Source organism: Mesocricetus auratus, unplaced genomic scaffold (assembly GCF_017639785.1).
Source record: "Mesocricetus auratus isolate SY011 unplaced genomic scaffold, BCM_Maur_2.0 Super-Scaffold_4256, whole genome shotgun sequence".
Classification (NCBI taxonomy): Eukaryota; Metazoa; Chordata; class Mammalia; order Rodentia; family Cricetidae; genus Mesocricetus; species Mesocricetus auratus.
In genome coordinates, this window is record NW_024429182.1 from 94,342,467 (window position 1) to 94,362,137 (window position 19,671).

The window sequence follows — 19,671 nt, forward strand, 5'->3', positions numbered from 1 at the left end:
TGAGCTACCACAAGCCGAATTAATCAGTCTTGAGTGAGTTTAGGGAGAGTTGTTCTCTATCATAGCAAACTGGGCTGATATTTGGTGTTACTAATTACTGATAAGTGACCAAGTTATTAAAGCATACATCAGTGCTTATATATTTATTTAACTAGTAACTAAAGAATACAATAATCCAAAGACATTAGATAAAACTAAATATTGCACGTTTATGGACTTGCACAGTTGCTAAGAAACACAAATATCATCTCATGGAACTATAAATATTTGGGTGTAACAGTTCTCTGGGGTTACCAAACGGAATATTTTGAACCAGCACATAATGCCAAAACTATACAGAAATAATTAAGAAACTATTAAGGAGCCAATCAAATACATGTCAAGTAAAGTATGGTAAACCCAGAGTAAGTTATTGTGATTCTCTCAGTTACTAAAGTGGAAGGGGAAGAGACCACACTTGAAGAATATGAGAGTGGAGTGGGTAGGTACTACTATAGTTTCCTAAGAAAAGCAATCAGAGGTTGGTTCGAATAAATGACATTTTTTGAATAAATGGGGACATGGGTAAGAATCATTTAGGCATAACTAGAAGTGTAGATGTGAGGACACAGTAAACACAGGGTATATATTTTATTTTATTCTTTTATTTATTTATTTATTTATTTATTTATTTATTTATTTATTTTGAGACAGGGTTTCTCTGTCACTTTGGAGGCAGGCTGTCCTGGAACTTGCTCTGTAGAACAGGCTGGCCTAAAACTCACAGACCTGCCTCTGCCTCCCAAGTGTTGGGATTAAAGGTTTGCACCACCATCGCCTGGCAACACAGGGCATTTGATAAATACAGAAACAGAGTCAGTTGAGACCAAATTGTGGGCATTTACTTAAATTCTTTGGTAACATTTGCAAACATTTGCTTAGCTCCTTCCAATATCTGCTTTGTCCTCACTCCCTAAATCACAGGATTGAGCATAGGTGGGATAACCACATAGAGGTTGGCCAGCAGGATGTGGACATAACGTGGAATGAGTTTCCCACCAAACCTGTAGGCAAAGACAGAGAAGAGGGCAGGGAAGTAGAACAGTAGGATGACACAGACATGGGATCCACAAGTACTCAGGGCCTTGGCCCGGGCTTTCTGGGAAGAGAGGCGGAACACAGCGTGGAGGATGTGGACATAGGAAACAGCAATGAGAATGATGTCCAGGCCTGTGGAGAGAAGAGCAGCTTCCAGGCCATACCAGACATTGATGGAAATGTCAGAACAGGACAGGCGGGCAATACCCATGTACTCACAAAATGTGTGTTCGATGACATTGATCCGGCAGTAGTGCAACCGCTTGAGGAGCAAGATGGATGATTATAAAACTGCGGGTCAGGGTAGCGGCAGCAATCTTTCCTACGACCTGCCTCGTCAGGATGGTGGTGTATCTCAGAGGAGAGCATATTGCCACTTATCAGTCAAAAGCCATGGCCAGCAGGACAGTAGAGTCAGCCACGAAGAGGAAGTGGATAAAGAACATCTGAGTCAGGCAGCCATCAAAGGAGATGTGGCTAGAACCTAGCCAGAAGTTGGCCAGGGTCTTGGGCATGGTGGAGGTAGACAACAGGACATCAGCACTGGCCAGCATGGACAGGAATATGTACATGGGTTCATGGAGGCTTGGCTGGGAGAGGATGGCACAGATTATAATGCTGTTGCCTGCCAGGGCGGCTATGTACATGGTACAAAAGAGAATGGACAGCCACACATGAAGATACTCCAGCCCAGGGATGCCGGTGAGGAGGCAGCCCGCTGTGCGCGTGTCGGAGTGGTTCACAGCAGCCTCTCTGTGAGCGGGTAAGAAAGCCATGACTTTCTGCAGTGCCTGTGTCATAGAAGGAGAGCCTGTTCAAAGTTTGATCACAGTCAGCAGAGTGTAAGCAGGCTTGTAAACAGACAGGCCAGCTCATGATCACACGCCCTACCACAACCAAGGGCTCCGCATACAAGCCCATGCTCCACACACAAAAACTCAGAGAATCCACTCACAGTGCACCATTGCAGGCTTTTCTCACAGATCAGCTCTGCATCCTCCTTCAGGAACTCTATCTAGCTGTCAAGCTTTCTGGAAGCCACCAAGTGAAGGCATGTTGAATGGGTTCTGAATGGTACCATCATCTAGAACACTGAAAGTAATCTCTAGAGCTGCAGATGTATCAGAGGTAGACATAGCCTGTCAGCTTCTAAATAAATGATAAAAACCAAAAAGAACTAATGGGCCTGAGAGATAGTTAAGTGCATTTCAGGGGACCAGGGTTTGATTTCCATGCATATGTTGATTTACATCATTTATATTGCAAATTGCTCCATTTCTAGGTGGATCTTACTTCCTTTTCTGGTCTCTGCTGGCATTAGCACACACATTGTGTTTTTTTAAACATACATGCAATAAAATGCTCATACATATAAAGTAACTTTAAAAAAAGAAAGGAACAGTATTTTTTGGTGTTGATTGAGAAGCTTCATTATTTTGTAAATAAATCTATGTGCGATGAAAGAACATTGTCCGATTTGTACCTGCTTTATTTCTAACATTTTTTTCTTTATAACTGGAAGATTTATTTAAATATTATTTGTAAAAGTGTTCCTGTAGAAATTGGGATTCTAAACAGTGAGCTGCATTTCTCTGTTTTTAATTTAATTTTATGTATATGAATGTGTGCCTCAGTGTACTTCTGTGAACTTTGTTATTGTCTGGTGCTCATGGAGGCCAGAAGAGGGTGTCAGATCCCCTGGAGCTAGACTTACAGATGGTTGTGAAGCCTCATGTGGGTGCTAAGAATTGAACCCATGTCCTCTGGAAGAGCAGCCTGTGCTATTAACTGCTAAGTCATTTCTCCAGCTCCCATGTCTTTTGTTTGTTTGTTTTTAATATGGGTGATGGGGATCAAACTCAGGTCCTCATATTAACACAGGAAACACTTTACCAATTGAGCTATCTCCCTGGCTCTCATTTTCCAGGTTTTTAGGATGAGCATAATTTTATCTTGTTGGCATATTAAATTAAAATTTATCTGTTGAAGCCATTAAATCATCTGGCTGGTCCCCAGTCCCTTGTGTGGCTCGCAGTATGATATTACTGCCCAGTGCTGGAAGGGAGGTGTATCATCATGTTTCGGCAGTATGATCCCCAGATTCCTGTCATTAGAATCATCAGGGAACATCTGAATTCTTTGGCCTGCATACCTGCTGACCTAGAAAATATGGGCTGAGGGATAGCAATCTGTGCTTTGATACCCTTAGGTGATTCTGACTAAGCTGGAGTTCATGACCATGCATCTAAGGACTATGCTTTCTTCCTTATGGAGTCTAGATGTCCCCACTTCTGCAGGTATCATTGACTTTTCACCCTTCCTCGATTTTTTTTTTTTTTTTTTTGGTTTTTTCGAGACAGGGTTTCTCTGTGGCTTTGGAGGCTGTCCTGGAACTCGCTCTGTAGACCAGGCTGGCCTCGAACTCACAGAGATCTGCCTGCCTCTGCCTCCCGAGTGCTGGGATTAAAGGCGTGCGCCACCAACGCCCGGCCCCTTCCTCGATTTTTATCACATCAGCCCTGAGCATGCTCAGACTCAGTTGAGTCTGGTGGCTCCACCCTCAGCTTAGGCATAACACAAAGAAAATGGCATCTGCACTCGTATTAGGTCCCTTGAATGCTTTTCAGTCCTTTTAAGTTATCCTAAATCAATATGCAACTCTGACTGCTGTCTGAATCCCACTTGTGTCTCTTTTATTTTTATCATGTGTATCTGAATGTATGCCATATGTGTACATGTAAGCATGAAGGGCAAAAGAGGGCTTTGGGTCCTTGGAACTGAAGTTACAATAGGTTGTGAGTGCCTGGCATGGATTCTGGGAGTTGAACTTGGGTACACTGAAAGAGCAGTATGTACTCTTCAGTGCTGAGCCATTTCTCCCTCTCTCTCCCACAACTTTTACGTGCAGTAATAGCCTGTTTAATGCTTGCATGCAATACTCTTACAGGTTTCTCCCTTCAAACTTGTATGCCAGTTAATCTGCCCTCTTCCGCCTCTGTAGCACGATGTGTCTTCTGTTCCCTTTACTTTTGTCTTAATTAAGAAGTCTAGATTTTTTTTATGCAGAAATACTTTTCTCATCCCCAGAGTGACTAGGGCTGAGACAGTAAGTAGTAGGTCCTTTATAATCCTATATTCATATTCTCTCCACACCCTCTGCCCCTTCCTCTCTTCTTTTCTCTCCTCTTAACACATTGGTAAATTTTCAGCAGTACTGTATGATATGCTCCCTGATGTCTGCCTTAGAATTTCTACGAGGTGGGATATTGAAAGGAGGAGAGAACAGGTGTCTTCCTGTCACTCAGCCAAGCTCCTAGTGATGATAACATCCATGGACATCATAAGACTGGTGGGTTTATGATCATAGTCTCTCTCCTCTGTTCTACTCTATGCTTGGTGCCATTTGAGCTCCTTCTTCCCACTGCTGGTGTCCACATTGTGGGTGACATCAGTACCTGTACCAACCTTCTCCACCTTGGATGCTGCCTGCTCCTCCAAGGCATCCTGAGCTCTCTGCATCTCCCTCTATTCCAGTGATCGCTGCCCTCCAGTTCAGGCACCCACTGACCCACACATCGTCCCTATCCAGCAAGTCCAGCAACCCCACTTTAAAAACCCATCAAGAAATCCTTTCTTTCACACTCTCTCTCTTCATATGCCCAAGACTCTTACGTACCAATCCCTCCTCCTGTAACATCGGAACCTCCTCCCCCTTTCAAGGTGTCTCCTCCACCTAAACATTCACTAGAGTAGAACCCGAAGAGAGGTAAACTCTTCAGAGTAAACTATGTAGGTAGCAGACTTTATTCTCTTTCTCTTAGCTGGGCTTCAACTCTGCCAGAGACAGAGACCCAAAGCCAGCAATGTGCATGCTACTGATTTCACATTCTCCCCCAGGCCTCAATGCTTCCTTATCCTGGTTTCTTCTCTGTTTCCTCTTGCAGGCAGTAGATTCCCTGTATATGTCGTTTTTATTACAAATGTAGGCAGTTACTGGAACCTGTCTGTCATCCTCTTATTCCTTGTTGATCTCTTAACCAATGAATGTTGGGCCTAAAGCTTTCTTCTCTTCTCTCTTCTAAGCCTGAGTACAGCTCCTGTATCCCCCTTTGTCTGCAGAAACACAGACATATATTTGAATTTATCTTGTTTTCTCTATGTCCTGGCTGTCCTCCTCCATCATTAATAAAAATTATTTTTTTGTGTGTAAATGTGTTAACACAAATGCCACAGTGCACGTGTGGAGGTTAGAGGCCAACTTGCAGGAGTTGGTTCTTTCCTTCTACCATGTGGGTCCTAATTAGGTCAGATTTTCAGGCTTGACAGCAATCACCCTTGCCCTCTGAGCCATGTCGCTGCCCCCTCCTCCATCCCTTAATTCTCTTCTTTCGGCTGGAAAAAAATTTCCTCTACTATTCTGTCCTTCACCTGACCATGTGTCCAGCTTGGCATGTGTCCTCTCCAAATGGTCCCCAGCACCCTCCTTTTCCTTCTGCTCTGCCTCAGTGTCTAATGTACGGCATTTATAGTCTTCCATAGGAGCTAAGGATCAGCTACCCACCTATCTCTCCATCCTCGCTTGAAATGTGACCCCCAAACTACCCTCCATACTCACTCCCAGGAAAATACAGCTCATCCCACCTACCCTCCACCCCTCTCTGAAGAGCACTGAGGACTTGGGCACGTCTGCAGTGTTTTCTCACTCTTTCTTTTGTTTTAACACTTCCCTCCACCCGAGAAACCTCTTCAAGACTTACCTCTCCCTGTGGTAAGTCCTGCCTTCTGATTCAATTGCTCAGTTCCACGCTTCGTCTGTAGCTCATGTTTCTTAAATGTATGGATATGGTCTCGGGCTTACCTCACGGTGTTTATCCTTTCCTGTCCTCTGGGAGAAGCAATTTTCCTGTTTTTGTGTATCCCGTCGTTCCTCAGCTTCAGCTGCCTCTCTCATCATTTGGGCCAATCTGAGGCCATGGCAATTAACACAGGTGTCTATTGCACATGCACAAGGGTAGCACTGGCATGGAGCCAAATGGAGCAGAGTGTTTCTGATAGACGCCACATATATGATGAGCAGAGAGGGGACCTGGCAGCAGCTCAGGTGCTTGTCCCCACTGCTTTTGTTTTTGTTTGTTTTAACTTTGCTTACTTTCCCTGTTCTAATGTTACTCTTTTTCCTGATGTCAGTCCCACTTTTTTCCTCCCTTCCTCTCTATTATCCTTCCTGAAGCATTTTCTCCCAGTGCTTTTTCCCAATTACTTTCCTCATGGCTTTTCAAGCCCAAGTTTGTCTTTTGAGGCAGGATAGAAAGTCAAGGAAGATTAGGAGTGCGATGAGGAGGAAAGGGAATGCCCAACTCTAGAGTCTGGATGAAGTTTCTTGCCAGCCAAAAATCTAGAATTCTAGTACAGTCAGCAAAATTTCCTGTGAAGGTCACCTACCCTAGAGATAGTTCTCCTTTTCTGTAGAAATATGCCAGCAGAGACAGAGAGGCATAGGCACGTGGATCTGTGAGTTTGAGGCCAGTCTGGTCTACAAGGACATCCAGGACCACACAGAGAAACTGTGTCTCAAAAAAACAAAACAAAACACAAAACAAATCAAAAGATTGTTAAATAGCACTGAACAGTGAGTTTAGTATTACTGCTTTTACAGACATTTTCTGAGAATCTTACAAACAAGACTATCAGCTTTGGTTTACAATAAAAACATTCTAACTTCCCTTTCTACCTCTTGATCTAGGGTGTTACCTTAGTAGCTGTGATCTTATTCAGCACACCCCAGGACACACCCTGTGATCTTACTTAAAGTCTTTGGTTACCTTTTGACATACAACTTCAGAACAAATCCAAATCTTCTCTCTCTCTCTCTCTCTCTCTCTCTCTCTCACACACACACACACACACACAGCTATTACAAAAACAACTAAAGATGGCTCTTAAGAAGCCTGGATAGGCTGGGCAGTGGTGGCATACATCTTTAATCCCAGCACTCGGGAGGCAGAGGCAGGCGGATATCTGTGAGTTCGAGGTCAGCCTGGTCTATAGAGCGAGTTCCAGGACAGCCTCCAAAACAATACAGAGAAACCCTGTCTCGGAAAACCAAAAAAAAAAAAAAAAAAAAAAAAAAATAGATAAGCCTGGATAGATGGCTCAGCAGTTGGGAGTGCATGCTAATCTACCATGGGGACTAGAAAACCTAGCACTCACATTGTGTGGCTCACAGAGACCTCTAACTTCAGTTCCAAAGGACCAGAAGCCTCTGAAGTCACCTATGCACACACTCACACTGACACATCCTTTCTGTTTTTCAAAACAAGCTCATACTGACCATTTCCTGATTGCCTCTCTTGTAACCCTTGTGCTTAAATCCATGTTAAAACGTCTTCCTAATAAACTTTGCTTCATATTGACTGGTCCTGAAGTCCTTTTCTGTGGTGAAGAAGAGAATCCTATCTTCACCTGAGTGGAGGCCCCTGTCCCGATGCCACTGACTGTCCACTTTAGTTCTCTCTTCCCTGCTTCCTGGCCCAAAGAACCCCTTACACTTATACACATTTGAGATGGTATAAATCGTGATCTTGGGGACAAATCCCTGGGCTTGTTTGTCTGGGACTTGTAGATAACGTTGATGTAAGAGGACCCGCCCTAGCTGACAGATTAGATAAAAAAAAAAAAAAAAAGAAAGAAAGTGACCTGGGCACCAGTATTTGTCTCCCTCTGTTTCCTGATTGTGGACACAATGTGAACAAGTGTCTTAAGCCACCGTATATCCAAGCCATAACAAACCCTTCTTTCCTTACCTTTCTTTGGTCTGATTTTCCACTGTATTAGCTAGACAACTAATGCAGTGTTTAAGCAACTAATGTGTAGATTCATAGGAACTGCTGTTTTATTCAAACATTCAACAGTATGCTTTTTTGTTTTTAAACAGGTTTCATGTAGCTCAAGCTGGCTTTGAAATCACGTGTTTAGTTGAGGATGTCCTTGAAGTTTTAATCCATCCTCTTGCCTCCACCTGGCAAGCAGAGAATTACAGGGGTGTGACACCATTCCTTGTTGATGTGGTTTTGGGGATTGAACCTGGGGCCTTGTGTGCGCTAGGCAGGTATTCCACCAACTTCGATATGCTTGTAGTGTTACTATTTTTAATGTCATTTTGTTTTCTGGACTGAGTTTTTCTCTCTTTATGGTCAAAAGTTCAAAGCAAAACTAAGCTGGGCGTTGGTGGTGCTTGCCTTTAATCCCAGCATTTGGGAGGCAGAGGCAGAGGCAGGTGGATATCTGTGAGTTGGAGGCCAGCCTGGTCTACAGAGCGAGTTCCAGGACAGCCTCCAAAACAATACAGAGAAACCCTGTCTCGAAAAACCAAAAAAAAAAAAAAAAAAAAAAAAAGCAAAGCTAGCAAGTTCCTCATTACCTGCGGCAGTGATATACCTCTCTCCTCTTTCCCGACTCCATTAGGCCCTGTCAGCTAGAACAGAGGGCCTGGTCACATTTCCCTCTGAGGTGTGCACCACCCCTTTGGATGGGCTTTGACAGCACTATTTAGGTGCTCTGTTGACACATCTACCTACCGGCTCGAGCCAGTTGCTGCTGGGCTCTTCCCATCCTTCACAAGTCCCATGTGACTCTGGTGGAAACCTTACCATGCTTCCCAACCAGGGGCACTATTTCTTCCCAGATGAATGCTGAGATCCCTGGCACAGGGTGTGGTGCAAAGAAAGTGTTTGTACATCTGTCCTGGTCTGGAACAAATTTTTATTTCATCCGAAATTTGGGATGTTGGACTATGAGCAAAGCTTGCTAATTAATTTATAATTCTATGGATATTAAGAGCATTCTGTAGCCGGGCGTTGGTGGCACATGCCTTTAATCACAGCACTCAGGAGGCAGAGGCAGGCAGATCTCTGTGAGTTCGAGGCCAACCTGGTCTACAGAGTGAGTTCCAGGACAGCCTCCAAGACAATACAGAGAAACCCTGTCTCAAAAAACCAAACCAAACCAAACCAAACCAAACCAAACCAAACCAAACCAAACAAACAAAAAAACCAAACCAAACAAACAAAAAGAGCATTCTGTAGAGATTTACCTGATGTTGGAAGTATGGAGAACTACTGATTTGTGATGATGCTAACAATCTTGGAAAGGATAAGTTCTGACAAAACTTTCTCAGGAAGGGAAGGAGTAGAAGGAGAGCAAGTGTCCCTACCTCTCCTTTTTCTTCATTTCATGCCTATGACAGAGATAGGTATAATGAGAGTATTTGACTTGTTTGGCCTTCAGTACATTTTCCCCAGGATTAAGAGTCAGATGTGGGAATCTTTGCATTTTTTCTTAGTTTTAGAATTTTATAAAGTATGTTTTTTTTTTTAGTTTAGTTTTGTTTTGTTTGTTTTGTTTTTTGAGACAGGGTTTCTCTGTGACTTTGGAGGCTGTTCTGGAACTAGCTCTGGTAGACCAGGCTGGTCTCGAACTCACAGAGATCGGCCTGCCTCTGCTTCCTGAGTGCTAGGATTAAAGGCGTGTACCACCAGTGCCCAGCAGAATGTTTTAATCATATTGTACTGGCTGGTTTGTGTGTTAACTTGACACCAGCTAGCATCACCAGAAAGGAGCTTCAGTTGAGGAAATGCCTCTATGAGATCCAGCCGTAAGGCATTTTCTCAATTAGTCATCATTGGGGGAGAGCTCTGCCCATGATGGATGTTGCCATCCTTGGGCTGGTGTCCCGGGTTCTATAAGGAATCAGGCTGAGTAAGCCATGAGAAGCAAGCCAGTAAGTAGCACCCTTCTGTGATCTCTGCATCAACTGCTGCCTGCAAGTTCCTGCCCTGCTTGAATTCTTGTCCTTACTTCCTTCAGTGATGAACAGTGATAGGCAAGTGTAAGCAAAATAAACCCTCTCTTCCCCAACTTGCTTTTCGGTAAAGTGCTTTGTCACAGCAATAAAAACCCTAACTAAGACACATACTCTTTCCTGTCCTCCAACTTCTCCCAGCCCTTCCCTTCATGTTCTCTTTAAAAAAAATGAAAAGAAAAAAAAACATTAAAATCATTGAGTCTTATTTATGTTGGCCATCTACTTCTGAGTGTGAAGCCTGTCCTGGAGTGTTGTTGATATACACAGTATCACTTCCCTGAAGAAACCCCATTTTCCCCTCTCCCTGAAGCTATCATTTATACGTAGTTTCTTGGATAGCAGTGGGACTTATTGTCTAGCTTGAGCTTGTGCGGGTGTTGTGTGTACTGTCACAGACTCTGAGTTCATTTGTGCATTAGCCTTGTTGGGGAGACATCCATATTCAGGCTGAGTGTTCCAAGGTCTCATTTTCTACACGTTGTCCAGCTGTGGATGTTCCCTGTTAATTACCATCTACTGCAAGAAGACGCTCTGATGATGAGGGTTGAGTGATACACTGATCTATGAGTATAGTATTTTGTCATTAGGAGTCATTTTGTTGTTAGGTTTGTTTAGTAGAACAATAATAGTAGGCTTTCCTCTAGGGTCCATGACCTATCTAGCCTCAGGTTCTTGGACTCATTAGCAATATCAGGTATGGATTTCATCTCCTGGAGTATGCCTCAGATCTAGTGAAAAAGTAGTTGATTTTTCCCATAATGCTTGTGCCGCTATTGCACTATTATGCATATCGTGTAGATGCTTGGTTACTTTAGGTTGTAGGGTTTGTAGCTGGGTGAGATTGATTACTAGTTTTCTCCCACAAAATCCAGCTACACCACTCTTAGGCATAAACCCAAAGGACACTGTGTTTTATTGAAGAGACACTTGCTCATCTATGTTCATTGCTGCTCTGCTCATAATACCCTGAATTTGTAAACAGTCAATATGTCAATCAACTGATGAATAGATGATGAAAATGTGGTGTATTTACACAATGACATATTATTCAGTTGTTAAGAAAAATGAAATCATGAAATTTGCCTGTAAATGGATGGAGCTAGAAACAATCATCCTGAGTGACAGTTAATAACCATCCTGAGCGATCTAACCTAACTGCAGAAGGACAAACATGTTTTCTCTTATACACAGATGTTAACTTTCATGATTTATATATGTGTGGGGAGAAGAGGATAATCCTAAGAATATAGTGATATAAATGGATAATAGGGAAATTTGAAAAGGGGAATTAAGGAGGGTGACAGGAGGGAGGGTGGTATAGAGGAGGGAATGGGGAGAGGCGCTAACACTAAAGCCCTTTTGAAAAGTCATATGAAAACTTACTTTAGAAACTTCAAACATTGTCTTAGGGTTTTTGTTTATTTGCTTTTGTTTCTGTTTTTTTTTGTTTTGTTTTGTTTTGTTTTTTTTTGAGACAGGGTTTCCTTGTGCAGCTTTGGAGCCTGTTCTGGAACTTCCTCTGTAGGCCAGGCTGGCCTTTGCCTCCCGAGTGCTGGGAATAAAGGTGTGTGCCAACACTACCTGACCTTAGGGCTTTTATTGTTGTGAGAATACACCATGACCACAGTAAAACAGAAAACACTTAAACATTTAATTGAGGTGATTTCAGAGGTTCAGTCCATTATCATCATGATGGGGACCATGGTATCATGTAGGGAGACATGGAGCTGGCTACATCTTGACCAGAAGGCAGCAGGAGGTTGAAGGTCACACTGAGTGAAGCTTCAGAAGACGCCTCAAAGCCTGCCCCCACTGTGACACCCTTTCTCCACCAAGACTGCACTTACTCCAACAAAGTCACACCTCCTGACAGTGCCACTCCCTCTGGAGGCCATTTCCTTTCAAACCACCACATTATACATGTATAAAAGAATTTAAATAGCGTCACCATAATGGGGAAGACAATACCCCAGTGACAACCACACAGTTTTTATTTACTTTTAAATTCAATAATGAAAAGGTGCTTTTGGTCTAGGCCACGTTTATGGTAAAATTGATAAAGTGAATATTTAAAACCCAGGGCAGCTCAACCTAAATTGCCCGATGTAAGTTTTCTGTTTCCATAAAAGTCAACTCTGTAATTCTTTTCTTTTTAAAGATGTTTGCGTGTAGCTCTCTCTGTGTATGAGTGCATGTGAAGGTGTTTTTGTGCACAGAGACCCTCTGCATATTTCTTTGAGGCTGGGTTTCTCTTTGAATCTGAGGCTTGCATTTTCTCAGGGAGGCTAGAATCCAGCAAGCTGCAACAATCCTCCTGACTCCATTCCCCTTGGAGCAGGTACTATCTGTGTGTACGGGCTACTTAGCTTGTTGTGTATGCTGCAATCTGAACTTTGATCTGAATGCTTGAATAGCAAATACTCTTAACCTCTGAGCCCTTAACCCCATGATTCTCGTCAGCTGCAGCACCCTGCACCCATCCCCATCTTGCATGTCCACCCTTCTTTCTTCATTCCTTGCAGCCACGCACAAATAAATGCAATAAGATGTTATTATATTCCAAGGATATCGCCAAGCTTAGAAATTTGAATGATGATTAAAAGATGTGACCAAGGCACCTCCCCTCCCCTCCCCCACTTCCCCCCAACCAAAAAACAGCCAGAGCTCAGAAAAAACTGAAGCTTAAGTGCAGCTCAGATTGAGTCAAGAGGATATGGCCGAGGTTAGGTTAGTACATGTTTGTCTACCAGCTTTCAGGTTGGTTTGTAAGGTTTCTGAGTCCCAAGGTGAACATATTTCTACTATACTTATTTTAAGCTGCCCATATGATAATGACTTGACTAAAAAAGTTTTTTTCATTGCTGATTATTTTTTTTTCTAATTTGGGTAGGTAATTAAAGATTTGACCTAGAAGTGAGTTTGGAAAATGTTGTATTAAAGAGTTTTGCCTAAGATAAACTTTGATCTATTTATTCTATCTTGCTCTGAGCTTTTCACATCGCCAAAAAATAAGAGTTTAAGAATTAGAAAATGGCCGGCTGTTGGTGGTGCACGCCTTTAATCCCAGCACTTGGGAGGCAGAGGCAGGCGGATCTTGGTGAGTTCGAGGCCAGCCTGATCTACAGAGTGAGTTCCAGGACAGCCTCCAAAACAATACAGAGAAACCCTGTCTCGAAAAACAAAACAAAACAAAACAAAACAAAAAAAAAAAAGAATTAGAAAAGGATCCTCTCTGAGGAGTGTATGAGGTGTGGGATGGGGAGATGGTGGGGGTAAAGGTACGATGGAAGGGAGGGGGAACTGGGATTGTTATGTAAAGTAAGATTGTTTTTACTTAAAATAAAAAATCAATTAAAAAAAAAAAACAAAGAATTAGAAAACCAGCCAGGCAGTGGTGGCACACGCCTTTGATACCAGCACTTGAGAGGCAGAGGCAGGAGGATCTCTGTGAGTTTGAAGCCAGCCTGGTCTACAGAGAAAGTTCCAGGACAGGCTCCAAAGATACACAGAGGAACGTTGTTTTGAACACCCCCCCCCAAAAAAAAGAATTAGAAAACCACTATTACCTTTTTTCCTTCTGTTGTTTTCTAACTCTACAGAGCTATAGCCCCATCATGTGTGAGGAGGTAGGCATAGAAGTCCTAACTCTTTCAAACACAAGCATATGGCACACAGAGCCCCCTGAAGTTTGTGTAGGGCAGTGGAGAGGGCATAGTTTGAGATCCTCCTGGGACTTTCTTCTCTCAGGATGCCAGCTGTCCTGGAAGAGCTGAGGGGACTCTGTGCACCTCAACCTTTGGGATCTCAGTCTCTTACCAGCCTCACCCTGGGGATGGGTGTCTGTGCAATTCCCCAGTTCACTGCTGAGGTTCATGTGTGCGGTTCTTCAGGGGCCTGCAAGCTCAGAGCGGTCCTTTCTGAAGGGCGAGGAAGACGAGTAAGAGGATTTCCTTTAAATAGTCCTATTTCTCTTTGTCCTTCAGTCCTCATCACGGATCTGGAATTTGGGAAGTGTCAGGTTTGGACAAGGAAGGCAGGATTGGCAAGCCAAAGTGAGTGAAGTTCTGGAGGCTAAGCAGTGAGCAGAGGAAGAGTGCTGGGAGACACAAGGATGGGCCTAGTCTGGTTCCTGTAAGTAGGTCTTCAAGGCTGGGGGTCTGATTATAAGGTATCAGAGAATGGAGTGACTGTGGATAAGTGGGATAGAGGAACGATGAGGCTGGATTGAGAGATTGGGTCCAGGATAGATTCTGACTCTGGCTCTGAGGTTTTTACGAATTTCCAGGCTTCCTAACATCTGTGCATACTAGGATATGTCTGTGCTAATGAAAGTCTTTCATGAAAGATCATTATTTATTAAAATTTAAAATTTTACTTATTATGTATTTGTGGGAGTCTGTGTGTGCATGGGAGAGAGACAGAGGGAGAGACAGAGAGAGAGAGGGAGGGGTGTGGTGAGAGAGGGGAGGTAGTGGTGGTGTATGTGTGTTACAGGTGTCACAGCATGCATATGGAGGCCAGAGGACCACTTGTGGCATCAGTTCTCCCGCCTTCTGTGGGGATGCTGGGGACTGAACTCAGGTGGCAGGTGTCTTGAGCCATTTTCACGCCCTAAGCCTTGCTGTTTATTAAGAGCTTGTAAGTGTTGTACTTCCATTCAGAGCTTATCAGTTCCCTACTTCTATGAAGAAAAAGGCATTCTGGGGATATTAAATCCTGTGCTCAATGTAACAGAAGTAGGAAACAGATCAAACTCTTATCCAGCTTAGCTCTAAACATTATTTTTTAAACTGTCATGTATTTTACTTTACTTATTTGGTTATGAGACAGTGTCTTACTCTATATTGTAGGTCTGGACCTCACTATTTGATCCAGGCTGGCCTTAAACTTGTGGGGACCTTCCAAGTACTCAGATTATAGGTCACTATACTCATCTACAGTTGGTTTTTAAGTCATTCTCTGAACTGTACTGTGACTATAAGGTTTGAGTCTGCATTTTATCCACCCATTAACTATAGTGAAGAATAAGGGCAGAGGTGGGGTGGAAAGGATGGTAGATGGGCTCTCTGTCGGTGTGATGTGCTTCACATATGATCCATTTAGGGGAGTTAGTGTGTTACAGTAGTTGAACTTTAGGTTAGGCAGTGAAGCTGTGAATATGGAAGTATCTCAACCTTAAGCAAAGACAGACTACTAAACCAATGCATGGAGCAGTGCTCAGTGCTGCCACACACTGGTGGGACGCTTCATGCAGTGAAACATTTCCTGGACCCACTTTCAGCTAAACCTGTCACTCAAAGAGCAGCTTTGAGCAGGTCAGAGGAACTGGAAAGGAGGTGTGACATCCGCACAGCTGCACACACAGGAAACTTCTTTCTGAGGGCCGAAGCTTAATTCTTCATTTGTTTTTCTCTCTGCTGGTTTTCCTGATTTACATCTTCCCTTATCCCTTTTGTACCACACAAGACAGATATTTCCATGCCAGAAAAGATTACCTCACAACCGCAAGTTATGTATTTTCCAAAAACAATTTAAAATCTATGCATAAGAAGTCACATTAAGATAACAAGTCACATGTTTTTCTTAGAAGCCCTCAGTAGTTAACTATTTTTCTTTGTATAATTTCCTCACCATAACATCTTCACCCCAAAGCAATGAGTCTTTTTTTTTTTTTTTCCCGAGACAGGGTTTCTCTCTATTGCTTTGGAGGCTGTCCTGGAACTCTCTCTGTAGGCCAGGCTGGCCTCAGACTCATAGAGATCTGCCTGTCTCTGCCTCCCGAGTGCTGGGATTAAAGGCATACTCCACAACTGCCTGGCAGCAATGATTCTTTTATTACCGATTAACAAAGTTTTAGGCAAGCTAAGTAGATTTCAGCCATTCCTTGTGTACTGGCAGGCAGTTGTTTGCAATTTCAGCGCAGCAGATTTCGATTTTCTACTCCAGAGAAACTTGAAACGAGTGGTCAGTTAGCCACTTATTTTTCTTTACACACAATAGGCTCATATAATTTACTTTTACAACTTTTTTTTTCCTAGGTGCATACCTGTGGTTAGTTCTGTAAGTTATATATCATCAAGGAACTCAGACCTAACTTGGGTGTAGGAACATAATTGCTTTCTTTGATCATCAGCCTGTTTTTCCACAGGCAGAATTCATGGGTCTATAATGCATGAAACATCCTTGTTCTTACTTTTCATGGTCTTCAAATCTCACATCTCACATCCAAGCCTTTTCTTATTTCTATGTTGCTAAGATTTCTTTTGTTACACTTAAATTTGTCCAAAAATACACTTATTTGTTCTTTTATCATATCCTTTCTGGGTCATTTTGTGTAAGTGTTTCATATGTCAGCAACATATACTTGGAGTTTATTTAAGAAAAACTTTATAGAGAACTCAGATTTTATAATAGAAATAGTCAAGCAATGTATGTCTGTAGCTATAAGTGATGTGTTTGGTGTCATACTGTTGCCCTGTTTTATTCTTTTCTTTTCTTTTCTTTCTTTTGCTTTCTTTCTTTCTTTCTTTTTTTTTCTTTTGTTTGAGGCAGGGTTCTCTGTGAAACAGTCCTGACTGCCCTGGAACTCATTCTGTAGACCAGACTGGCCTCAGACTCACAAAGATGCCCCTGCCACTGCTACCCAAGTGCTGAGGTTAAAGCTATGCACCATCACTGCCCGGCTATTGTGTAGCTTTTGAATTGTTATTTCTCTGATTTACATTCTACTTTGTAAAATATGGGTGATAATAATGTGTGTCTCATAGTTTTTTTTTCTCTTTTTTGGGGATAGGATCTTATAGATCCTAGGCTGGCCTCAATTTTGCTATTTACCCCCAGATGACCTTAACTTCTGATCCTCCTCAGTGCTGGGATTACAGGCACGTGATAGCACCTAGAATGTATGCAATGCTTTTATGATAGCCATGGCTTCTGACAGGCTAGGCAAGCACCATACCATCTGGGTCAGGTCCCCAACCTTTTTAGAGGAATTCTAGGAGAGTTACAAAAGTGGTTTCATGCTAAGATCTTTCAATTGTCAAATGCTGAAAATTCTCAAGCAAATCTTACCAAGCTTCTTTGTTTCTACATTGACTCTGGGTTTAGAATAAATAAATTCTGCATTTCATCCACTAGAGGTCCTCCCAGCATCATTTTAAAAAAGTACAATTGGATCCATTCTCGCAGATTTCCTCCTTCATCCTTGACGGGAGGCCCAGTTTCACATAATTGTTCTCCATGAGGAGGCCTCAGGTATCCCTGTCTCAGAACATGTTGGACAGAAAATCTCAGGGCTTGGAGGATAGTGACAGAAACTGTTGTGGGGTTGGAGTTTGGACAAATCTCGGTTCTGTATATTACTTTTCTTTCTACAGCTTCATATCTCTTGTGAGTCTTCAGCATTTCACAGCATCTGCAGACTTCACCTGGTAACAGCAGTACCACGAAAGAGTGCTGGTCACAGAATCAAATATCTTGGCTCTGCCAGTTACTAAGAATGAGATCTTCCTTGGCCAGATAGATGACTTCACAGATGTTCAGTTCCTCAGAACAAAACAAAAGTGAAAAGACAAAATTCATTTTTAATGAGGGGCTTCTAAATAAGATAACACATAAGAGATGTTGGAGTGTGGTAGGTATCCAAAATTGCCAATTACCTCATGTTCCCAGTAGTGAGACATTCTCTTAGTGTAGGAGTTCCTGTATGCCGTTAGAGTACTTTCCCCTAAACACACCCCTACAGTAATGAATTATATAGACTCAGGGAAAACTTAGTCATTTAAATAGGATTGTAGTTTACAAACTGGACAAGTTTCTGTCTGATTTGGTTTCTAGAGAAACTTGGGAACTAACACCAGGAGTCTGATGGCTCTTTCTCAGAGTCACAAGAACTGCTCTGTTTTGGGGGTATTTATTTATTTTATTTTTTATTTTGCTATTTTTTGTTTGTGAGTGTTTTCCCTGAATGTATATATGTGCATTATGTGTGTGTCTGGTGCCCACAGAGGTCAGAAGAGGGTGTCAGTCCCCTTGGGACTGGACGTAGCAGATGGTTGTGAGCCACCACACTCACAGCAACGGGTGTCAGAAATTGAACCAGTTCTTCCGGAAGAGCAGTCAGTGCTTTTAATCATGGAGCTATCTTTCCTGCCCATGATCATTGCTCTTAATAGTAATCTGATTTTCTTTTCTCAAATATAGGAAAGAAGAGAACCTGTCCCAAGGAAGCTGTGGAGGAAGAATTACTACACAATGCCTCATGTTCATGCACATTTGCTTTTAGGATAGAAGGGCTGTTCTTCAGATCTCAATGGTCATGCACAACATGAGTAGCTACAACACTGGCCCCTTCACCCTCTCAGGCATCCCTGGACTTGAGCAGTACCATGTCTGGATCGGCATCCCTTTCTGCTTTATCTATTTGGTGGCCATTGTGGGCAACAGCATCCTTCTCTACCTCATCACAGTGGAAAAGAGTCTCCATTCCCCCATGTTCTTCTTCCTTTCCATGTTGGCCACGACTGACCTCATACTGTCTACCACCTGTGTCCCCAAGACCCTTAGCATCTTCTGGTTTGGTCCTCAGGAAATCAGTTTTCCTGGCTGTCTGACCCAGTTATTTTTTCTGCATTACAGCTTTGTCCTGGACTCAGCTATCTTGCTGGCCATGGCATTTGACCGCTATGTGGCCATCTGCTCACCCTTGAGATACGCCACTATTCTCACACCCAAAGCTGTTGTCAAAATTGCTGTAGGAATTTCTTTCCGAAGTTTCTGTGTTTTTGTCCCATGTGTTTTTCTTGTGAACCGCCTACCCTTCTGCAGGACGCACATCATCGCCCATACCTACTGTGAACACATAGGTGTTGCCCGGCTGGCATGTGCAGATATTTCCATCAACATCTGGTATGGATTTTGTGTTCCCATCATGACCGTGATTACAGATGTGGTCCTGATAGCCATCTCCTACACTCTCATCCTGTGTGCTGTGTTTCGTCTTCCCTCCCGAGATGCACGCCAGAAGGCCCTCGGCACCTGTGGCTCTCATGTCTGTGTCATTCTCATGTTCTATATACCAGCATTCTTCTCTATTCTTGCTCATCGATTTGGACACAATGTTCCTCGCACTTTTCACATTATGTTTGCCAACCTGTATGTAATTATCCCACCTGCACTCAACCCCGTTGTCTATGGAGTGAAGACCAAGCAGATACGGGATAAAGTCATTCTTCTGCTTTTTCCCAAATGGTCCCAGTGATAGATGCCTGAAGTCTTGGATCTGGGGGCCAGCTCATAAAGTATAATAGGTAAAAGGCTGAACCTACAACCACTGGCTTCCAGGAGAGGATGCATGGAATTAGTCTTCCTAGTCAAAATTGGGGCTTAGCCGGGTGGTGGTAGCGCACACCTTTAATCCCAATACTCAGGAGGCAGAAGTAGGTGGATCTCTGTGAGTTCGAGACTAGTCTGGTCTACAAGAGCTAGTTCCTGGACAGCCTCCAAAGCCACAGGGCAACCCTGCTGAGGAACCTCCCCCCAAAGGAAAACAGAATTGGTGTTTTGCCTTCTTAATTATTTTATGCAGAAGCCTACTCAGCCGTTTTAGTTTTAGGAAAAGAAGCTCAGAGATTAGGAGATAAAAGATATTTATTTTACTTCTGAAAACAAACAGCTTATCTTAAATAAGAATCTTGCAATTCAACCGGGCGTTGGTGGCGCACACCTTTAAT

At 42.9% G+C, this 19,671-nt stretch overlaps 2 protein-coding genes across 2 annotated transcripts; one reads left to right on the forward strand and one right to left on the reverse strand.

The window, feature by feature from the left end:
* Positions 1-952: 952 nt before the first annotated feature.
* Positions 953-1,853, reverse strand: LOC110339542 (olfactory receptor 52B6). The gene is given in 2 exon segments (XM_021223710.1): positions 953-1,355; positions 1,357-1,853. Coding segments are annotated over 2 exon segments (900 nt in total).
* A 16,398-nt stretch (positions 1,854-18,251) lies between these two features.
* LOC101831649 (olfactory receptor 52H1-like) lies at positions 18,252-19,199 on the forward strand. Its single transcript, XM_005088552.1, has one exon. The coding sequence runs from the start codon at positions 18,252-18,254 to the stop codon at positions 19,197-19,199; it is 948 nt and encodes a 315-aa protein (XP_005088609.1).
* The last annotated feature ends 472 nt before the right edge of the window (positions 19,200-19,671 follow it).

Bases quoted from the DNA above. Each gene is read 5' to 3' on its own strand.
- LOC101831649 (XM_005088552.1), top strand. From the start codon at position 18,252: ATGGTCATGCACAACATGAGTAGCTACAACACTGGCCCCTTCACCCTC.